The sequence below is a fragment of the Podarcis raffonei genome, chromosome 1 (genome assembly GCF_027172205.1).
Source record: "Podarcis raffonei isolate rPodRaf1 chromosome 1, rPodRaf1.pri, whole genome shotgun sequence".
Taxonomy (NCBI): Eukaryota; Metazoa; Chordata; class Lepidosauria; order Squamata; family Lacertidae; genus Podarcis; species Podarcis raffonei.
Window position 1 is genome coordinate 72,529,418 of NC_070602.1, and position 21,601 is coordinate 72,551,018.

The following is a 21,601-nucleotide window of genomic DNA, read 5'->3' on the forward strand; positions in this document are numbered from 1 at the left end:
CACAGAGGTCCACTTCATTGTCTCTCAAGGCAGATGTATGCCAACAACATATCCCATCAACCCCAGACTGCATGGCTAATAGTCAAGGAAGATGGGTACTGTAGTCCAACAATACCTGGAGGGCCAAAGGTTCACCCTCCCTTGGTGTAAACAACACTTCAAGTTTGATGGACCAAGGGTTTGAGACAGACAAAATGAAATCTTCACACAGCACATAGTAACACTCTGGATTTCACTCCTACAAAATGTATAGATTGGAGACAAAACTAAATGGAATCTTGGCTATAGTCACTGAAATTATCAGTGTTATTTTAAAAAGCCTACGTACAATGGAAAGGATTGTGTCTAGATGGAACAGATTAATGCATAAAATATAGAGAGGTTGCATGGTTGATGGTGGTTTTACAGACAATTTTATTTAATGGTTTGAAGGATTTGAATGTGCATGCATTCTGTAAACTACTGTATTCTGAAGTGGGGAACAACAGGGTCAAACAATAAAATAGTTCACAAAATACATGCACATTAAAATCCATCAAACCATTAAATAAAATTGTCTGTAAAACCACCATCAACCATGCAGCCAAAAGTCCTGTACATCTTTTAAAATTTAGATTTGGAGACCTTTTGGTAACAACCAACAAATCTAATAAATAATAATTTAAGTTTTGCTGTCATGATTCAAGATACTATTTTGTACCAGCTAGATACACCACACCAACTCATGAATTCCTCATCTGACCTACCAATAGATGTGCTTCATATATTAGTATATATTAGCAAATTCTGTCATTAATCTGTTGCATTTATGTACTGCTAAATATTTCAAAAACCTCTAAGCCATGTATGGTCTAACCCCCACACCCATAATATATTTTTACAGCATTAGCACATAAACACAACCTAAAACCAATAAAACAGTAATAAAAAAACACATTGAGCTTTTAAAAGTTAATAAACGTTTTATTAACATTACACATCACAGTATTTTTCCATATAGCACTTGCTTAAATATATAATGCAAAGAAAAAGGCAAAAATTCATTGCAATCATACCTGAGTACAAAATCTATATATACTATCATTAGACTGTTTAGTCTATATATTTGGTAGTGCTTAAAGCTTGTTGCAGTGTTACAACTGATGACACCAAACATACTAAGCCTTATCAGTGCATAACATTGAGCAGTGCATTCATTCAGTTTTTCTTCCCATCCTGTCCTAAGGACTCAGGCCAAGTCACAATTATTTTAACAAAAGACCAAATAAAAACAGATTACTTCATTAGAAATAAAAATTACTTTACCTCCTCTTTACCCTAAGTTCATCAATCATCATTTATATCCTGGGAATAGTATTGGCTAACACTATCCAATAACTATTTTCTCATCTATATTTTAAAGCATGGTAGAGTGGAAAGGGAGAAGAATCAGCTTTTTAAAAATATATTCTGAATAAAGGGAGCATTTCATTTAAACTATGGTGACTAGCTGTGCCTTACTGTATTCTATAATGTCCTCCCCATATAAAGTGCCTATATAATTCAATTTATAAATCTTGTACAGAATCCAGTACACCCTCCCATGTGAGCCAAAAGCACTAATGTGTGCACATGGGAAACAAAACATTTCCTGCTCCACCCGGCTGCTTCATTCACAAGCTGCACTGGAGGGTACTCCAACATTCAGAGTGGCTACGAGAACCTGCAGCAGGAAGGAGGATGTGAACACACAGAACCCCAAGCCTCTTGGATTTTGGCCAAAGTGCCTTTAAGAAGACCATACCATACAACTATGCATATTTTATATACTGCAGCAATGTAACAGCACTGGGTTCTTTTTTATATATCCCCACCCCATCAATATCTAAATCTTTGGGTGATTGATACAAAAAGTTCAGAAAAATATTTTCAGGCACATTAAGGCTAAGCAAATAGAATTCATCTGCAATGCCCAAAATTTCAGCTTCAAATGAATTACTGCAATGATTTGCTGGTGGAAACATTCTGTTATAAATTGTCTGAATCATTGGCTGAAACATGGACCCTTAATTTTAGGCAATACCTTGCTGCCAGGCCATCTATGTTTAGACTTTAGCAATGTGTAATATATATATATATACAAGACTGGTTCTCTATAGTAAATACAAGATGGCAATGCCTATGGCAAAACAATAGTCACTCTGATTGAAAAGATACCTCATGTCAGCAAATTTACAGCAACTTTGAAAAGGAAGTGGGCTGGTGGTGATTATAGTGATGGCTCTGATATAGTGTTGTGCATTCAATATAGGAAAAAGAAGAGATACTGTTTTTTCTTATTAATACAGCTAGTAATTAAACAACCAAGAGTACAAAATCCAGCAAAAAGGCAACCCATGATCTAGAAAGTTTGGAAAATTAAGTTTCATGGTACATATTTCCATCCTATTTTGCCTAATCATTTTTATTATAAGAGTGTCATTGACAGATGGTCTTTAGCATGCCCTATAATTAAATATACACCAAATTTAGCAAAGCTTTAACATTGTGAGGTATTCTTTTTTTAGTAGCCACCTAGGCAATAGTGTCTTTTCTGCAACTCTCAAATATCTTAGAGACCAAGTTATGCCTAGCTGGTATTCAGAGTTTCAGCTGCTGTTGAAGATCATGAATTGAGGCAGCCGTGGACTGAAGCTCCTGTGCCACAGTACCTTTATCCAGCAGTTTGATGACTTCAGTCACTCCGCTGATTCCAAGTACACAAGGCACACTTAAAAATACTTCAGAGTTTATATTGTAACATCCCTAGAAAAGGCAAAACATAGTATTGGGTATATTAGAATTCCTGAGACCCACAGGTTAATGTTTCCTCTATTCTAAAAAAGCAAAATCAGATCAGTCCTGTGTTTACCTTCACCATCGTTGATATGGAATGTACTTTCCTTTTATCATTCAATATACTGTCTGCCAGATCAGCTATTGACAGACCAACAGACCAGGATTTTTGGCCTCTTCCTTTCAGAACTTCCATGGCTCTATATAAAAGCAAAAGAATCAGGATTTACAATGCACTTTTTTAGCAAGCAATATGCCCCCTTTATAATCTCCATACGTCACACTTGTATATCAACAAGCGTGGTACACATTTTTGTAGTGGCCTTGTTCCCATGTTGTGCTAGCCAAACTGTCTAAATGTGAAAAAGCAAGCGTGAGGGTACTTGCAGTAAAAAAAAAAAATGCAGCTGCTTTGCTCCTACCATGGTTGTCCTCCTTCCACACTAGCTATGTCATGCAAAACTATGGTTTGTTTGGCTTCGTGCTCCATCTGAACCCAGACTCATGGTTTGTCGGCCTCAGACAAAACACAAATGGTAAGCCAAGAACAAAACATCAGAATGCATGTGATGGCTTTCAACCAATCAAATGGTTACATATAGATTACATTTTCATGGCAACAGGTATTGAGCCTAGCAGAGGCTAACTATGTTACTTGTTGCTAATTTATGACTAGCAGCAAAGCATGTGTGAGGAATTTTCCACACTTGTGTCTGCCCCCTCCCAACATCCTTAGTCATTACTTCATGGCTTATAAAGTGTTTGCTGTCTAGAGGGGGCTACTTTCTCAGGTTCAAGACCCTGAGTAAAGTATACGTATTTTAAGACTAACACTGCTGACAGATAAGACTTCAACTAGAATTTGAGGCCTTTTATATGTAGCCTGATCAAATCATGTTCAAATAAAAATGGGGTTTAATACATAAGTGTCAGGGAACTGCCATCGGAACTTGAGGAGGAGGCGAGGCCCCACAACGATGCTGGAGAGGGGCCAAGCAGGGAGAGAGGCAAGTCTCCTGTTGGGGAAGAAAATCAGTGCTACACCAGGGATAGAGGGGGGCCAATGGGGGAAGCAGAGAGCAGGCTCCGGGACTCTTCACTGGACACCAGCAGGGAGAGCACAGGTCCTCCGCTACCCATGCCCTCCCTGCGCAGAAGACTTCCGCGCAGGGAGAGTAGGAGGAGACTGGGTGTCAAACAACTTTTATGTTGGAAAAGGTTTAAGAAACGCCCACTGACGGATTCTGCCAGTGACTGAACAGCCACGGAGTGGATGGCTGTCCAGTGAGAAATGGTTTAACCAGCCAACCTAGCCCAGAGCGGCGGCTATTTACGCACAAGCAACCCCTAAAGCCATTACAGCCAGTAATGAAGGTTTCCCTTTCATATCATGTTACTAGGGTGTAAATTAAAATTCAGAATTAGGCTGCACTCCTATATCAATTTATATTGGAATAAGTCCCAGTTAACTCAGTGGGACTTACTTCTGATCGTGCTGCCACGTGTCTGTAAGTGTTTTACCTGTTAGCTAAGAGATGCTGGGCATTTTGATTTGCTATATCTTCATCTTGATGACTTGTCACTGAATTAGAAGCACTCCATGCTGCCACTGAATAGGATAAAATTACAATCAATGTTGTTTTAAAACATTTGCATTTTTATCTCAGGAATAATTTCTCTGTAGAGTGTGTGCTTTCCATTTTGCTTTTAAAGAGACCAATTGCAGGATTCTATTCAGAGGAGTACATAACTCACAGATGTACAGAAAACACAGAATGCGCAATAACCTGACAGAGAAAACAAAGAAACTGCATGAGAAGTCAGTGACAAAGCAACCACCACTGCAATGTAGTGTAAGCATAAAATATAGAATTGGAGAAGCTGTCTCTGGAACAGAACCACAAACTTCTTGTCTTGGCTATCCATTAAATAAATAATAGTAATTTAAACTGAAATATCTCCATATACAGTACTTCTATTAAAAAAAATAAAAGAATCACAATGTTTTCTGAAATTATCTCCTGATATAAAGTACACATGTGGTACCCTAAACTGCATAGTAAGCTAAGTAGTAAATCATCATTTTACCTTTGTTTTCCCCTTGTTCACCAATAATCCAATTATCTTTGCCTCTGATTTGAGCTTTTAATAGGTTTGCAATAATGTATTGGAATCTTGCAGAGTCTAGATTACAACCAATCCCGATAACCCGACTTTTAGGAAATCCACTCATCTTCCATGATACATAGGTCATTATTTCCACTGTACATTTGACAAAAACACATTGAAAAGGGCAAATGAATTTGTATTCAGGTCAAAAAGACATAAAGGTTTTCAATCAAGTTATCATTCATCTTTTTGGCAGTGGGGTTGATTGGATATCAGTAAATTATTCATTTTAAAAACAACAGCAACATTTCCAACAAATATCATGAAGGATGTTTTAGTAAATTTGTAATCTTAACCCCACTTTCCTGGAAGTAAGCCCATTTAATATAACAGTACTTATTTCTGAGGAGACATGGTTTTGACTGTGCATTTTTTTGCACAGCTTAAATATAATTAAATATATCACTAAATTTGGTTAACACAATCACACTCTACAACATTTGGTTCTGGTAGAGTGAATTTCTGCTGGTTATTATTAGTTTCCAACAAACATGATGAGAAGCTTTGATCCTTCAGAATCACTTGTTTCTTCACCGGCACCTCTCAGAATTTATGTCCCAAGAAGCTTGTTTGCTCAAAAGGAAGACCTACTGATTTCGTGAGACTTTTCCTGGTGCTTTGGGGTTAAGTAATGAGATTAACCATGCCACACTGAAACATGCTTTTATACAAATATTTGCAATCACAAAACCATAGAACTGTAGAGTTGGAAGTGACCCTGAGGGTCATCTAGTCAACACCCCCCTGCAAATCTCAACTAGATCATACATTACAGGTGGCCACCCAACCTCTGCTTAAAAACCTCCAAGAAAGGAGAGTTGACCACCTCTCATAGGTGTGTGTTCCACTGTCGGACAGCGTTTACTGTCATAAAGGTCTTCCTGATGTTCAGTCGGAATCTCATTTCTTGAAACTTGAATCAGGGAAGTATTAGTTTCCCTGTCACTCGCTTCTCTAAAGGAAAATGTCAAAAGACTTATTCCATATGTGTGTCAAGATGTACACAACACACAAAAGGAAACTTTCTGGCCTGGTTTTCTACATTGTCACAATACTTGACCACAGGAGAGCAAACAGAGAACACCCTGAGGTCTCTGTAAAGAAATAGGTTTATTAAGTATGAGAAATTACAAAGCACGTTATATCCAGGGAGCAATAAATCATAAACACGTATGTGCTGCCATACCTGGTTGAGAAGCCACAAGCAGTACACTTTGTTGGCTATAATGTGCTACTGAAGGAATGATGCCTCTGAACAGTTCCACATTGCTCTGTACAACATCCAGATAGGACTGAGCATTGCCTAAAGAATTCACTGTTAGCACCACCAGCTTTGAGCCTGCTGAGGCGGAAAAATCTAAGAACACAAAGAAAGAATTTTTCCACACGTCAAGGCGAGAGTATAAGACCTATTTCATTATTGTTTTTTAAGTCCATGAACTGGACAGGTAAACTTTTGTTTTATCTAAAGATACAGGGTCGTATTCAATGCTGTGCATGTGGAGTTCAACTTGTGCAATGGGGCTCCCCCTTCCTTTCCTTTCCTCTCCTCACACGCCCTCAGAATCTGCTCCAAAGGTTCCTCCGACCCAGAGGATGCAAGAGGTGCTGCAGAGGAGAAGACAGGAAAGTTCTAGGCTATGTTAGCAGAACAGAAGCGTTGGATACGACCCATACGAGTGTAAAAGGAATCACTAATTAAGCACTGTGCCACAACTTTCTCAGGCATATAGTGTGTGTGTGTGTGTGTGTGTGTACACACACACACACACGTATATCTCCTGCCTTTCTTTCATCATGGAACCCATCTGTACACATGGTCTCCCCACCCAGGCTCTGGCTACACTCAAACTTCCTTAGCTTCATCACATGGGGCCTTCATGTGCTTTCAGACATAATTGCCACGAGTGAAATGTTCTTACCAACAATCCCGATAATTACTTAGAAAGTTCATTTGAAGTATGGGGGGGGGGGGAGAAACCACCACACACATCTCAGAAACCAACACAATACCTCTGCTGATTTCCACATTAGGCAAGGCAAAGATTTCCAGGTCCATAGCTGCTCCTTTCATTGTACCTTCTGAGCAGTCCAAGACAACCACTCTGTCAGCAACACCCTGGTACAAATTGAAAGCAAAGAAGTAATTATTCAGTGGAGAAAAGATAGAATGGCATTCTGAAAGGGTTTAATACAACTCTGATTTAAAATGCTGACATACAATCCTATTTTCTACATAAGCTGCTGTTAAATTTATGCCAACAGCTATTCTGTCCCATCACACCAGTCATCTGTTTGAATCAAGCTGCCACTGCTAGAGACAATGTGCCTCTGAATCCCAGTTGCTGGGAATCAAAAGTGGGAAGAGTGCTGCTCCGCCCCAATCCGGCTTGCAGGTTTCCCATAGTCATTGCATTGGCCACTGTGAGAACAGGATGCCGGACTAAATGGGCCTTTGGCTTTATCCAGCAGCCAGACTCTCCTGAAGATGGTCAGGCATAATTCGGCAGGCATTAAACATGCACTGAAATCCCTTCCATAGAAATCAGTAGGATGCCTGGATCATGACAAAATACCTGGATATTCACAGAGCAATCTAAACCTCACCAGGGCAGCAGGTGAGTGGCAGATCCATGCTGAAAGCAACTGTGCTAGTAGCTTTCCAGCTGCTTATATTAGCCTGCTAAAAATCCATACAGGCTGAATTCTGTTGGTGCTATTGGAAAATACACAGTTTGAGACAGCATGTGCCAACTAAAAGCTATGGTTCCCATGTGCTGAGAAGTTATGCAAATAGACCCTCAATGCACAGTCCTTTGCAGGCTTACTCAGAAATACATCCCACTCTATTCAAGAATAATTATTTTATCCCAGTTTGGAATCACTACAGAAGCAATCACAGTGGTCATTTCACATAAAGTATATATACCTTTGCTGAAATAGCCAGTGCACAAGCAAGGCCCAGATCACCTGCTCCAATCACTGTAACTTTGTTAAATCCTCCATCATTTTTCTTTCCCTCTCCCTTGGACTGAATGTTGTCTTCACCTAAAATAACATATAGTCATTAATATAAACAAATGCGCTCAACTTGGGAAGTTGCATGGAAAATGACTGGATGTAATGGAACAAACCAACCAAAAAAGGTTTAACTGAAACTATGGTGGTCTGTGAAGGACAAGGACATATTGTACAGCCTTCTTCATATGAACGCCAACTTCAAACTGAAGAAGAGCCCTGTTGGATCAGACCAAAAGTTTAGCCGTTTCTCACAATGGCCAGTCAGATGCTTCAGGGATAATGGGAGGATGATAGCCATCTCTTGCTATTGTTCCTCAATGAAAGCCATTTATCAATGACTGAATCCTGTATACAGTACAGAACTTGTCTCCTAAATGAAAACCCAAAGATGATGCATACCTTCAGTGATTTTTGCAATGTAGGAGAGCAGCTCTGACTGTCTGGCTGCATCTGAAGATGATAATGAGAACAGAGGGAGCTCCTCTTCAAATTTTGCGCTCATTTCCTTTAATAACCCTATGATCATGGACTGCGGCTGAAACAAATATAACAACAATTAGCCTCCTCCTCATCTTATTATGATATCCTTTCACATAAGTCTTAAAGTGATTTACAAGCCTCCAACAAGAGCAACTAAAAATAGGTTCTTAAACATCACTAACAAAACATGCAAGGCAGAGACTTAAAACAAAACAGAACGAAAAATCCAGCTGGAAAAGCTTCTTGAAACAAAAATGTATTCAGTAGTTTCCAGAAACAACCACAGGCAGCAGGCACCTGTTGTATCTCAATATAATAATAATAATAATAATAATAATAATAATAATAATAATAATAATTTATTTATACCCCGCCCATCTGGCTGAGTTTCCTCAGCAACTCTGGGTGGCTCCCAATCGAGTATTAAAAACAATACAGCATTAAATATTAAAAACTTCCCTAAACAGGGCTGCCTTCAGATGTCTTTTACAAATAGGTTAACTGCTTATTTCCTTGACATCTGATGGGAGGACGTTCTAGAGGGCGGGAGTCACTATCGAGAAGGCTTTCTGTCTGGTTCCACAAAACAGGGGCAGCCACATTGAAATGTCTGCTCTCAATTACTGTGGGCTTCTGATATTTTAGAGACTTCAAGGAGAGACTCTCCCATAAAACACAGCCATCCAGTGTGTATGTAAATGGCAATGTGGTCTTTCATGGAACCCTGTAGAGATTATATGTCAGTACCAGAGCCTTTAACGTGGTCTGGTACTGCAATTTTAGATAACAAACATTCTATGAACAAAAATGTCTTAAAAGGGGGGGGGGAGGGCAGCTCTCGACATGCCTAAATGGACTGAAAATCTGAAGCACTTTATGTACAATTACTGTGTATAGGGCTTATCAAATTTTCCCCTTCATAGCTACATAAACCAGTTATCAACTTTTCCCCAGAGAAGCAGAATCAAGATAGGGGCTACACAGAAAGGAGAAGGCTTTTCTTACAGGGATAGAGGTGTAAGAGGATCATGATCCATCCCAGTGGGGAATTCCAAGTGCCTTTTCCTTTGCAAGTGAGATTTTTGCCATTCATTCATAAAAATGAAAAAGTAAAGCACTTTGTCTGGGGGGGCTGTTAGACAAAACACTACCCCCTGCAATAATGCTGGTTGGCCTTGCCTCTGCTGACAGAGAACCCGCAGGCCATCACTACAAATACACACTACTTTTGCTAGTCCAATAAAATAGCCTCAACTTTCTCTCACATTGCCTGTGTAGCCTATCTGGCATGATGACAGCTCATGTTAAAAGGCACGTTTTTATACAATTAAGGTACACAATATGGATGACATTAAATTCAGACTAAGACAAACACTGTAAACCGATTTTAGTAAAGCAATAATACTATTTTACATGACATACACAGACATCCCTTACATGACTCCAGTTTTGTAGATAGGGCAAGTATATCCTTCCCCGGGCATCTACATGCTTTCCTACAGAAATCCCCATGTTTGCAGTAGGCTTTAAGAAGCAGATTGGAGGAGTAAAAGGATGAGAATCTAAAATCCATAGGAAAATTGGGATGTTGTATGAATTACCTGTCAAAATACAAAACATAAGCAACTATCAACAACCACTGCTCCTTGACTGGTCATGTATACTTCTTAAATTTTGCACTCAATATTTAACCCATGGGTGGACGTACTGTAGGATCTATTTTACTTTGTTTTTCACTAGAACCCCAAAGTCCATGATCTGGAGCCATAGGCAAAGAAAGCAAACATATACAGTCCAGGAGTTTATTTTAAATGCTAGAACTGAGTTCACAGTCTTTTCACACGGGAAAAATCCACTCATGGTTTCTGCACAATCTCTCCTTGTTTCAGCAGCCTGAATAATGGAAGTGGGAAGACCTTTTGCACTTCCTCTTGAACAAGAGTTGCTATTGGACACTCTATTAGAAAGATATATTTACTTATTTAAAGAATGTATATGCAGCCCATCAATATAAATATTTCCAGGGCAGCTTACAAAATATATACTATTGATATCAAGGAGGCGTCGTCACGGCATTCTTTTCAGTGCCTGCTGAACACATTCTTATTTAAACAAGATGTTTAGAAAGTTTGTATGAGTTTTAAGTTGTTTTAGTCTATTCTGTTGTGGTTTTAAGAGCCACTATTGATCTTGTCTGCTCAATCCACTGCAGCCTGGCTTCGCATGTCCTCGCATGGTTTAGCCAGCCAGTCAAAGCTGTTTCCTGGGGTGTGGTTGCTGTCACATGCTGACAGCTTGTAGGAGCCACAGATGAAAGATGAGTAAAGGGTGGGAACCAAAGGTGGACAAACTTCCCCAGAGGGAGCATGATGTGTCACCCACCAGAGGTACTACCCCACCCCAAACATCCCATCCCACTTGCAAGTCCCAATGTATTATTAGGTAGCAAACAAAAACATAGTGAACAACTTACCCTGGTATTTCACTGGAACAGTGCCACTACAATTCAAAAGGTCTTTCTGGGAACCATCCTTAAAAGCTAAAGTTCAGAACATTAATTTCTATGCGCGTATAGATTACATTTTTTCAGTAGCAGACAGCACAGTGAGACTGCCCTTCTCACTTGAGCACTCTCTGTTTGCACAGCTGCTGTGTACTGTGACAGAGAGGGGGCAGGCAAGGCGCTGCTAAGGTTGGCACGGTGCAAATGCACTGGCGGAGTGTATCCGGCATTCCTGCCAGCAGGTTGGTACTGTGGAGATCTCTGCCCTTCCCCTCTCCATCTCGGTATGCAGCAGGACACAGCCAGAGGGAGCTCATGTAAGTGGCACATCCCTACCATCTTTACATTTTTGTCATTATTTTGTTACCGATAATACTGCTTTATTAACATTTGATATCAGAGCCAGATAACTCATTATTTTAAACGTTTATACACCACCAGTCTTTTTAAAACAACAAAGAAATCATGACAGAAAAATAAAAAGAGCATGTGAAATACAATGCAGCCAGAAAGGAAAATAAAACAACTTCATTGGTTTGCTGCTATTTGCTTTATTTTTCTTTCTGGCAGCAAATAGCAGCAAACCTATATAAAGCTCACTCTACCACCCCAAACTACATACAGAAGCAACAGTAAAGTGATTACTTAACTCAGGCACCCCCAAACTTGGCCCTACAGCTGTTTTGGGACTACAGCTCCCATCATCCCTGACCACTGGTCCTGTTAGCTAGGGATGATGGGAGTTGTAGTTCCAAAAAACAGCTGGAGGGCCAAGTTTGGGGATGCCTGACTTAATTGGTGAAGGTTAAAAAATTTACACAAGGTGAAAGCACACTCGCTTGGGAGTAAGCCCTACTGAATACTGCGGGCTTACTTTCTAGTAAACATACATAGGATTGTGCTGCAGGTAATATTGTCAATAACAAACATAAGTAACTGGAGTTGAATTCCTTACTTGAAATTGCTTGCATTGACTACTGTTCAAACTTTTATATTAATCACTATACAAAACAACGACATTCTCACACAATCATTTTTCCAATGGGCTAAAATAATAGACGTTTCTCTTACTGTAGGTATTCATGGCAAATGTGGTGTTTGGGTACGACTCATGTACGCTCTTCAGTTCTTCTATGGTCAGATCTCGGAATTTATACTGCAGAGAGAACAAGGATAATTTTATTCTTTTAAGCAGCACCCTGCCTTTAAAATTTGTCATTGTTATTAAGCAATTTAGCCTCACAGCTGAAATTGGAAGTCTAAAGCACTGATTCTTCTGAACTGGAAACCTAATTCGCTTCAGTATCAATACAGTCCATTCCCATGTGAAACTCATGCTGTGTAGATCTGCATTTATTAGAATGACTACACCTTCCTTTAATTACACCTTTGTTAGCAGTACCTTTTTGGATGTGCATTGAGTTAAAGCACTATAGATAAAATTCTGCTCACATTTGTTCTTTAAAACATGCACACACCACTTTTAAGTATGTAAAGCAGGGGTGGGGAATTGAATCGGGCCAGATCCAGAATTGGCAAACCCTCCACAGTAAGGTTACCAGACGTCCCCATTTCCTGGGGACAGTCCCTGGATTTACAAATCAGTCCCCTGACAAAATCCACTAAATTTGACTGAAGTTGAAAAGTGTCCCCAGATTCATTGGAAAAAAATCTGGTAACCAACAGGGCTAGTTGAACAGGTAGGAAGAGCTGTCAGTCACTTGATGTCATATGACTCTAAGCACACTCCCAGTTCTTCATTGGCAGCCATGGCTTGAACTCACCTTGCAAACATTCTTGCCATCATAATTGCAACACAGATTACACGTATTTAACACACGGAAGACTGGGCTGCCTTCCGAGCCAACATACGCAGGATTCTGCTGCTAGAGCAGAGATGGGGAACCTGTGACTCTCCTGAATGACAACTAGGGCTGATGTGCGATAGGTTTCTAGAGATCCCTACATCCTGCGTCAAGGAGCAAGTTCTGCATTTCTAGGAGCACTGCATACAGAAGCCTGTGCCCTAAATGCACCCTACGATGAGGCCTTGCTTACATCCCTGCCGGCAGCGTTGGCACACATATTTCGGCAGTCTAAAGAGCCACCCTCAGCCACGGCCATGTTGCAACCCCATATAACTTGTGGTGAGCAGGCAGGCAGCTTTCAACAGCGTCTTAACCGGGGACATCCCGAGTGACTCGACAGCAAAGCGGCGTCCATGGGAAGCCGGGGGGAGTCGCTCCCTCGGGCCGCCCACCCGGCGCGGAGAGGAGCGCCCGCGCCCGCCCATCCCGCCGCCGCCCGCCTTGCCTTGCTCAGCCACTTCCTCAGCTGCTCCTCGGAGAACTCCATCGCCGGCGGCCCGTGCGAGGAGGAACAAGCGCCGCTTCCTGCCGCTGGCGCGCCTGGAAAGGCGAGCCGGCCGGCCGCGCGGCCTCTCCCAGTTCCTCCTTTTCCCCAGGCCCGCCCCTTGCTTAGGTAGACTGCCTAGGTTTTAAGCCACGGAAGCGGCGGCGCCGCGCCTTGTGGGGAAGCGGGTTGCTTCTCCCGGCGAGGCGCGAGGCCTGCGCTTGAACCCAGGGCCGGATTTAGGTTTGATGAGGCCCTAAGCTACTGAAGGTAACGGGGCACTTTAGATGTCCAGCTGTCCTTTGTCAACAACAAATTGTCGCTGTTTTCTATATGCTATGTGGTAATTTATGGACCTAATAGGTATCTAAAGCCATTTGCACATGTTTGCCATGCAACCAGTCCATGCAGAATGTAGGCACCCTATATATCGACATGAGCAAACCAGTGATATTTTAGGGAGCAGGCTAGCAGGTGGGGCCCATTACTTACATCATAGGAGCCCACACAACACAAAACACTGATGCTGTATGCAGCGACGCGGACTTATAAAAAATATTGGGGGGGCCCGGGAAAGCTCATGAATAATAAATAAGCTCATGAATATGCAAATAAAGTGGCGCCGCCTCCTCGTGAGCGAATAGGGGAGAGCGTGCTGCGCCTATTAATCAGCTCCAAAGGAAATTGGGTGGAGCTTTTGCTCGGGAGGGAGGGCAGGAGGCATGCAGCCCGCCCCCCCTGTGCATTTTGGGCTGGGGGAGGGGCGGCGATGGCGCTCTGCTGGAGGGGCGCCGGAGATTATTGGGGGGGCAGAGCCCCCCCAAACGAATTTTTGAGGGGGCTCGGGCCCCCTCAAGCCCCATGGAGTCGGCGCCTATGGCTGTATGCAGGTTTTATTTTTTTTTTATCTTGTATTAGAAAATGTACACCCAGGTTTTTTTTTCCTTGATTTTTTTTGGGCCCCCCCAAGAGAGGGGACTCTAAGCTATAGCTTGTTTAGCTTATATGTAAATCCAGCACTGCTTGAACCTTGCGGCGGCAGAGACGGCACAGTGTTTAGGCTCAGAGTTGTGACCTGACCGGCTCTAGGGATTTTGTGGGAAACAGATGGGGAAACCATGGCGCTCCAGGCATCGTTGGGCTCCAAAATATCTGAGCCAGCATAGCCAGTCCTGCAACATCTGCTGCTCACTGAAGTGACTGGAAGGGGGTCTCTCCCTTGGAAAGGATCCAGAGGTCTTTTTCTTTTATTTTTAATTTTCTTTATGCTTTTCAGGTTTATACATTTCACTAATTTTACCATCATTTTAACATTTCAAAGCTTGACTTTCTTCCCCCTCTTTCTGCAATTCCTTAAATTTATTTTTAATATCTTCTGCATATCCAAATTAACTTAATTTGCTCATTTATTCATCTACTTTAAATATATACTCTTATAAAACTGCAGGTTATTACAATAATCCTGCCAATGCTCTTATCTGTTTACAATTTATCTGTAAATATTCAATAAACCATTTCTATTCTTTTATAAAAAGTTTGTTATCTTGATATCTTATTCTGGTAAGTTTCTTCATTTCTGCATATTCCATAAGTTTTTGAATCCATTCTTCCTTTGCTGGGACTTCTGCTTCTTTCCATGTTTGGGCATGTAACATTCTTGCCATTGTAGTAGTATACATCAATACGTTTCTGTACAGTTTAGGTTGTTCTGTCCCTATAACTCCCCAAAGAAAAGCTGCTGGGTTTTTTTTTTTACAAACGTTATTTTTAACATCCTTTTCAATTCATTATATATCATTTCAAAAGGTGTTTTTCATTGGTCACAGGAAGCAGTCATGGCCACCAACCTAGATGGCTTTCAGAGAGGATTGGACCAATTCATGGAGGAGAGGGCTATCAGAGAATCGTAGAGTTGGAAGGGACCCCAAGGGCCATCTAGTGCAATCCCCCTGCAATGCAGGAATCTTTGCTAAAGCATCCATGACAGACGGCTCTGCTTAAAAACCTCCAAGGAAGGAGAACCCACAACCTCCCAAGGGAGACAGTTCAGCTGTCCAACAGCTCTTACCATCGATGGCGATGAGCCATGATGGCTATGCTTTGCCCCTGCAGCTGGGAGGCAGCAAAGCCACATGAGGGAAGAGTTGCTCATGCTCGAATCCTGCTTGTGTGTTTCCCATAGGCACCTGGTTGGCCACAATGACAAGAGGATGCTGCGGTATATGGGTCACTGGCCTGATCCAGCAGGCTCTTCTTAGGTCCATATTCCCAGAAATGGCATAGGGCAACTTTTGGGGCAGCACCGTGGCTTGTTCTTTTGTGAAGCTCTATGGGAGAAAAATCAAGCCATAATGTTGTGATTAGGGTAAAAGTTAATTCAAGATTCTACTTACTGAAGCAAGACAGTTGCATTGGGGAAGACCCCATCAGCCAGATTCTCTTCTGTGCTGATTGATGTTCTGCTCAGATGTTCTGGAACGTAACAGCTTCTATAGGGATGGCAATGTTGCCACAACTTGGTTCATGAGAGACCACAAGAGATTAGCTTTGAAAGGAACACCAGAAAACAGCAGTGCTGGTCAAAACCCCATAACCATTCCATACTCCCTTCACCTTTTCACTTTTCAACGTCTCACCCTCCTTCATGCTAACTCTGCTTTTTTACACTCCAATGGGAGATGTTGTGATAAGATACAAATAGGCTCAGGCCCCAGACCCATACATTCCACTTCCACAGCATGAATGGTGCTATAGTTGGTAAGAAGAGAGAAAATGTTTCACAAAATAGCACAATGACAGCAGCCCCAATAGCAAGCTGCTCCGCTTGTTATGCCCATTGCACCAGCTGGTCCCTGGTGTGGTCTCCTTGGTTGGCTTAGGCCTCCAAGGCCCGGGGCAAATGTACCTTGCCGCCCCCTCCCCTCTGCGTGGACCTGGTGGCCAATAGGAGAGAAAACTGAAGTTGATTGGCTGACCACTCCCAAGAGGGGAAAACGTTTAGAACCACTAACTTAAGGAAACTTCAGCTTTTAAATTTTGTATCTGATTTGTAACTATTCCCCCCCCCTCCCTGTAAATGTAGTTTATAAAAACTCCAAACCAAAATGAAATAGTTTATTTAAACAAAAGCTTTTGTAACTCCTGTATCTATCTGAAATGCCTTTGGTTCTATCAGAGAAACTATTTTGCTGATGTCATGCTGGTTGAGTCAATTGTTACATAACAAATGATGTCACAATCTAGTTCACTGCACAGTCTGGCTCATCACAAATAGCCACCAAGAAAGCCAAAGTACTGAGCTGCCTAAAATCAGCTGAAAGGTGATTTTCTTTTGTCCTTAAAAAATTAGCCATATCAAGTCACATTCCATAAGTGGGAAAACTCTGAGAAATTGTACAATGATTGTTGTTGGTTGGCTGATTTTCCTTTTGGCTTTGCATCTGATGCATAGAGTTCCAAACGCTAAGGTGAGTAAACTTTGAAATACCAGTTGGAAATGCTGCCCTATGTCACCCTAGTTTGCTGTTTGATGCAAAACCAAAGAGTTTGATTCTTACAAACTTAGGATGTGTTCAGTCCACTGTTTTATGTGGTTTTGCACCCAGACAATAGGAAAGCATCCTGATCATGCCAAGGTACTTATCTGTCACCATCAGGACAAATGGCCTCACCCTTTAAATAGAGCTGAGACTTGTGTGCCTTTAGAACATGTGTGCAAACCCATATAAGCCACATGACCCCACAGTAAACCATCTGAGGAATTGTGGCAATGAGAATATATGGGGTGCTGTAGTAAGCGAAGAAGTACCCAAAATAAACCAGGTGTAGCATTACCCTAAGCATGAAGGAAGGAGATATGCATGAGTCCCAACCTTTATGCAATACTGGTTCCACTAATACTGATGAAAGCATGTTACAGGTGTTGATGGAGACTATTGAAGCTTTTTAAAACTACAACTTTATTGCAGTGGTTCCAAAATACCTATTAATTATTAAGCCTTTCTCTATTTCCAGAAATCTAGGTGAGACACCCCTTATAGTTCAGAAGGATAATAAAAACAATCAATTTTTTATATTGATTATAGTTCAGTAATTCTTTATTGTCACTGATAAGTGTAAACTATTTAATTATTATTTACTGTTATTTAATGTTACTGTTTACTATTATATTCTAATAGATTGTTGAATATTGCTTTATTTAAGTTGTTTAAAGTTTTTGTGACTTTTTTGTATTGCATCAGATTGTTATTACACGTGTGATCTTTGCTGTTTTGTTGTTTCTTCAGCTTGTAAGCTGCCTTGTGTATAGTCTTATAGAAAGATGGTATACAAATTAAAAATGAAATGAAATGAAAAAGAAGCATAATACCTCAGCCTAAAGTACAGAGTTCTTTGTTGCTAAGGTGTACTCAAGTTCCAACAGCTTGAGATAGATTACTGGGCCTGTGGGCGACAAGTTTCCACTTGTACTTAATATTTCCTCGTGAGCTTTCATCATACTCCTTGCTCAGCACTGCTGAGTAGGCATGCCACACTGGGAAAAGACAACATGGTTGTCTGTGGCTGTGTGATTGTATGGAAGTCTTTTTGGCTGAAGCTATAAAACTTCCATACAATATTTGTTGTGCACTACAGTCCCAGAGCTGGAGAAGAACTCATGGGGGTTCGAGATATGTGGGAATTCGGAGGAAGGATTCAAAAGACATGAAAATTGGCCAGTTCTGATGCTTTATTAAAGAAAGGTATAGACTTACAGCAAAAAGCAGCCTGCCAGTTCTCCTTGCATCTCGTGCACAACGGACACCACCAGGCAAGATGATGGACTGTCTGCACCCAAGCAAAGATGCACACATTCTTTATACAACAGAACAGCATACGTTGCATGTCCTGTGGAATTGACTCAATCATTAACCTGGGGATTTGTAAACTTTATGAGAATTGTGTGTCTGGTGGTGCAAATGCACAGGGACATCTTCACAGCTGACTTGAACACTGCCACACCACACGCACACTTTGCCCTGTCTCTATCCACTAGCATTTACTGCTTGAGGTGTTTGGTTCACTGTAAGTCCCATTAGCCTTCTGCACCAACCATCAGATCAAATAAGCTCCAACGTTCGGCCCAGTCAAAAGAAACACAGATATGGTTTGGGAAAGATGTGCCTGTCCTCAAGTAGTTCAGCAGCCTCTTTGAAACTCAACATCATACTTACTGGTAACTCTAATTACTGAGTAAACTTTAGATGAAGGGGAGAAAGTGCATAGTATAAAAAGACTTGAAAAATATTTCAAATACTGTATGATATTTCGTATTTGTGCACACACCCACAAAATAGGTTAAATCTGCTTTTTAGTTATTCATGCCCCATAAAGCTTCCAATTCATCACTTTTCCAACAAAATTGATTTAATGACAACTCACAGGCAGTTTAAACATTGTTCTGTCACTCCCATCCTGCTGTGTTCGTCCCATGTGTTGCTCCAGAGTGTCCCTTGTGAAGCCACAGGGGCTTGGGGGGGCAGCCAGATAAGGCCTAGGGCATTAGTGAAATTCTACTTGCTCTTCTCAGGTTTCAGCCTACAAATGGCACAGGGCACAGATCAGATTACTGAATGTCTCAGTTTTGATGATTTTTTAAAAGTGTTTCTAGCCCCAATGGTTGCAAAGCTGTTACACTTGAAAGGTAGTGGTCAGTGCCTGGTGAAATAGAGGTGATCTGCTGAGCATCTAAGCCCTCCGAAAACCAGAATAAAAATGCAAAATAGTAAGAATGGCACAAAAAAATTATGCAAATAAGGTCTTATGCATACTTGACCCAATGCATCCGGGTAATTGATTTGCTTCTCATGCAGAACCGCCTAGTGAAGAGGAACAAAACAAAAGCTGAAGGTGTTATCCCTAGACCAGTTTGTACCTGCGCACCTTAAACTCAGCCTCTGAGTCAAGCCTCAACATATGGCCCTTTTTCTCTATGAATGTTGGTTGAAGAGTGAAATGCTTCCCTCCAAACTTTTCAGTAATATTCTGTGTGTTTGGTTACAGGCTGAACCTGCAAAGAACGAAGGTGATAAGCATTAACTGGCATTGTCCTTTAGAGGAACACAACCCAGGACAGACTTCCCATCTTCTTTAAGAGCGGCAAAGATGTTCCAGTTCAGAAGTTTTAAAGCATCAGCAAGAAAGGAGTTTCAGGAGCTGATGCTTACTGCAGTACTGAAGGCAATGAAGCATATTGTTTCTCTTGTTGGTAACACATAAATTGATTGCACAGCATCATGTTATATGTTTATGACCAAGTTACCTGGACCTTCAAATATGTTACCACGTTTCACGATGCGCAGGGCAAAGTGGATCTCAAGCATTACCTATAAGAGCATATTTGAAATAGACTATGCTTCTATTTAAGGAACAATCACATAGAACGTTTCGTATCCGATACGATTTCTGATGGACTATGTACTTTTAAAATTGCCTACTACCTGCAGTAGCAAAATTCACTTGGCGTTCACTATTCTGAAAATATAATGGGTGGAAAAAGACATAAAGGTTAATGTCTGCGGAATGATTTATTTAGTCTTTTAATGCATATGCCACCTTTCCCATGAAGATTTGAAGGCATTTCACACAAATGTGAAAGTTAAATACTGTAATAGCAAGCAACAAACTTCTTAATTTTAAAGTTTAAATTTTTAAAAAAGCATGCCTATTTATTGTCTGCTGATTAGCATTCCAAAATAAGCATCGTATAATGAACTATAGCACAGTTATCCTATTCTTCCCATGTAAATAAGCCACACATAAAGGAGACAAGACAGGAGTGCCTGGCATGCTCTGGTCCATGGGGTCACGAAGAGTCGGACACGACTAAACGACTAAACAAAGGAGTATATAGCCCAGGGGTCAGCAAACTTTTTCAGCAGGGGGCTGGTCCACTGTCCCTCAGACCTTGTGGGGAGCCGGACTAGATTTTTTTTTGGGGGGGGCGGGGCGGAAATTAACGAATTCCTATGCCCCACAAATAACCCAGAGATGCATTTTAAATAAAAGCACACATTCTACTCATGAAAAACACCAGGCAGGCCCCACAAATAATCCAGAGATGCATTTTAAATAAAAGGACACATTCTACTCATGTAAAAACACGCTGATTCCCAGACCGTCCACAGGCCGGATTTAGAAGGCGACTGGGCCAGATCCAGCCCCCAGGCCTTAGTTTGCCTACCCATGATATTATAGCCTATAGGAAGATGGACTTAAATAAATACTTAACTAATTCCAGAGCCTAAGGTGTCAGCAGAGAACAGTCAAGATTACTGCATCTACACCACCAAAGGTAGTGCTAATTTATACTGGGGACAATGTTGCAGAGCTGAGTGCGTCTGTTCAGCATTTCAGATGCTTCATTCAATCCTCACCACCTAGACTCTGCATTCCATTGCCTCCTGAGAATACTCACTCCTCACTGGGTAAGGCTGTTTGTTTGGTTTGTTTCCCATTTTTTTGGGCAAATATTGGTGTAACCTAGAACCCAAATACCCCATTATCTATAGATGGTGCCATTTTGGTACATAATATCAAATACTTGGAGAACTGGATTCATTATTACTATCTATGATTCTATGGTGATTGTGTGAGAAAAGGAGGTGTCCATGACAAAACCTTTAAGAAGTTTTCTCATTTAATGAAAACGTCATTACATACTTGAAAATGTCATTTCAAGTCTTTTTGTTTCTCTTCAATAAAATGTGTCTATTCTGTTATCTCCTTTGGGAACATCTTGCACATCTTCCATAGTCATCCTTTGGGGTGTGAATTTCATCACCCTGAGGCCTGATGGTTCAAAGTACCTAGTTATCTGGAAGTCCAGAGTGTCTTTGCAGATGCCTTTTATGTTTCCTTTGTTTGCTATTCTTAGCTAGACAACTCCTCAACCTCTGAGAATTTCTGCAGACACTGTGAATGTCTAACTTGTTCCTCATCTTAAAGCAATATAGTACTCGCAACACAATACATGCATCTGGCTCTTTAAAATTAGCTTTGTGGCTTAGCTACAGTTTTGTCATCACCACTTTGCTTCCCCCCCCCCAAGAAATTCAACTCAGTTTTGTGCAGAAGGTATCTGGGGTAGCAGGTGGCTTTGAGTACCAAAATGAAGCTGCTAAAAGTGTGGATGAAGGGGAAGAGGCCATAGGGTCATGCCGAGGGCTTGCAAAATTATTTCACTTTAACATCTAAGATTCTTTGGCTCCCTCATTGATTTAG

The 21,601-nt window shown here is 41.2% G+C and overlaps 2 protein-coding genes across 4 annotated transcripts in view; one reads left to right on the forward strand and one right to left on the reverse strand.

Annotated features, from left to right (window-relative positions):
- C1H18orf21 (chromosome 1 C18orf21 homolog) overlaps positions 1-21,601 on the forward strand; it is a 165,242-nt gene that overhangs the window by 121,066 nt on the left and 22,575 nt on the right. The gene's annotated exons all lie outside the window — the stretch shown is intronic.
- UEVLD (UEV and lactate/malate dehyrogenase domains) lies at positions 2,273-13,468 on the reverse strand. 3 transcript variants are annotated; one of them, XM_053393162.1, is made up of 12 exons: positions 13,301-13,468; positions 12,059-12,143; positions 10,958-11,023; positions 9,922-10,085; positions 8,404-8,539; positions 7,913-8,031; positions 6,997-7,102; positions 6,170-6,340; positions 4,903-5,076; positions 4,336-4,423; positions 2,891-3,014; positions 2,273-2,784 (listed from the first exon to the last, which is right to left on the reverse strand). In XM_053393162.1, the coding sequence occupies exons 1-12, from the start codon at positions 13,340-13,342 to the stop codon at positions 2,620-2,622; spliced, it is 1,440 nt and encodes a 479-aa protein (XP_053249137.1). In that variant the 5' UTR covers positions 13,343-13,468; the 3' UTR covers positions 2,273-2,619. The 3 variants fall into 3 exon arrangements, with proteins under 3 accessions (XP_053249137.1, XP_053249129.1, XP_053249147.1); XM_053393154.1 differs by lacking the exon at positions 13,301-13,468 and adding an exon at positions 13,046-13,188; XM_053393172.1 differs by lacking the exon at positions 13,301-13,468 and adding an exon at positions 12,772-13,020.

Coding starts and splice junctions, on each gene's coding strand:
- UEVLD (XM_053393154.1), bottom strand. CDS start 13,111: ATGGCCGTGGCTGAGGGTGGCTCTTTAGACTGCCGAAATATGTGTGCC. Junction 4,424..4,902: donor TGAACAAGGGGAAAACAAAG/GTAAAATGATGA, acceptor TATCCTATTCAG/TGGCAGCATGGAGTGCTTCT. Junction 3,015..4,335: donor CAGCATCTCTTAGCTAACAG/GTAAAACACTTA, acceptor GCTTTTATATAG/AGCCATGGAAGTTCTGAAAG.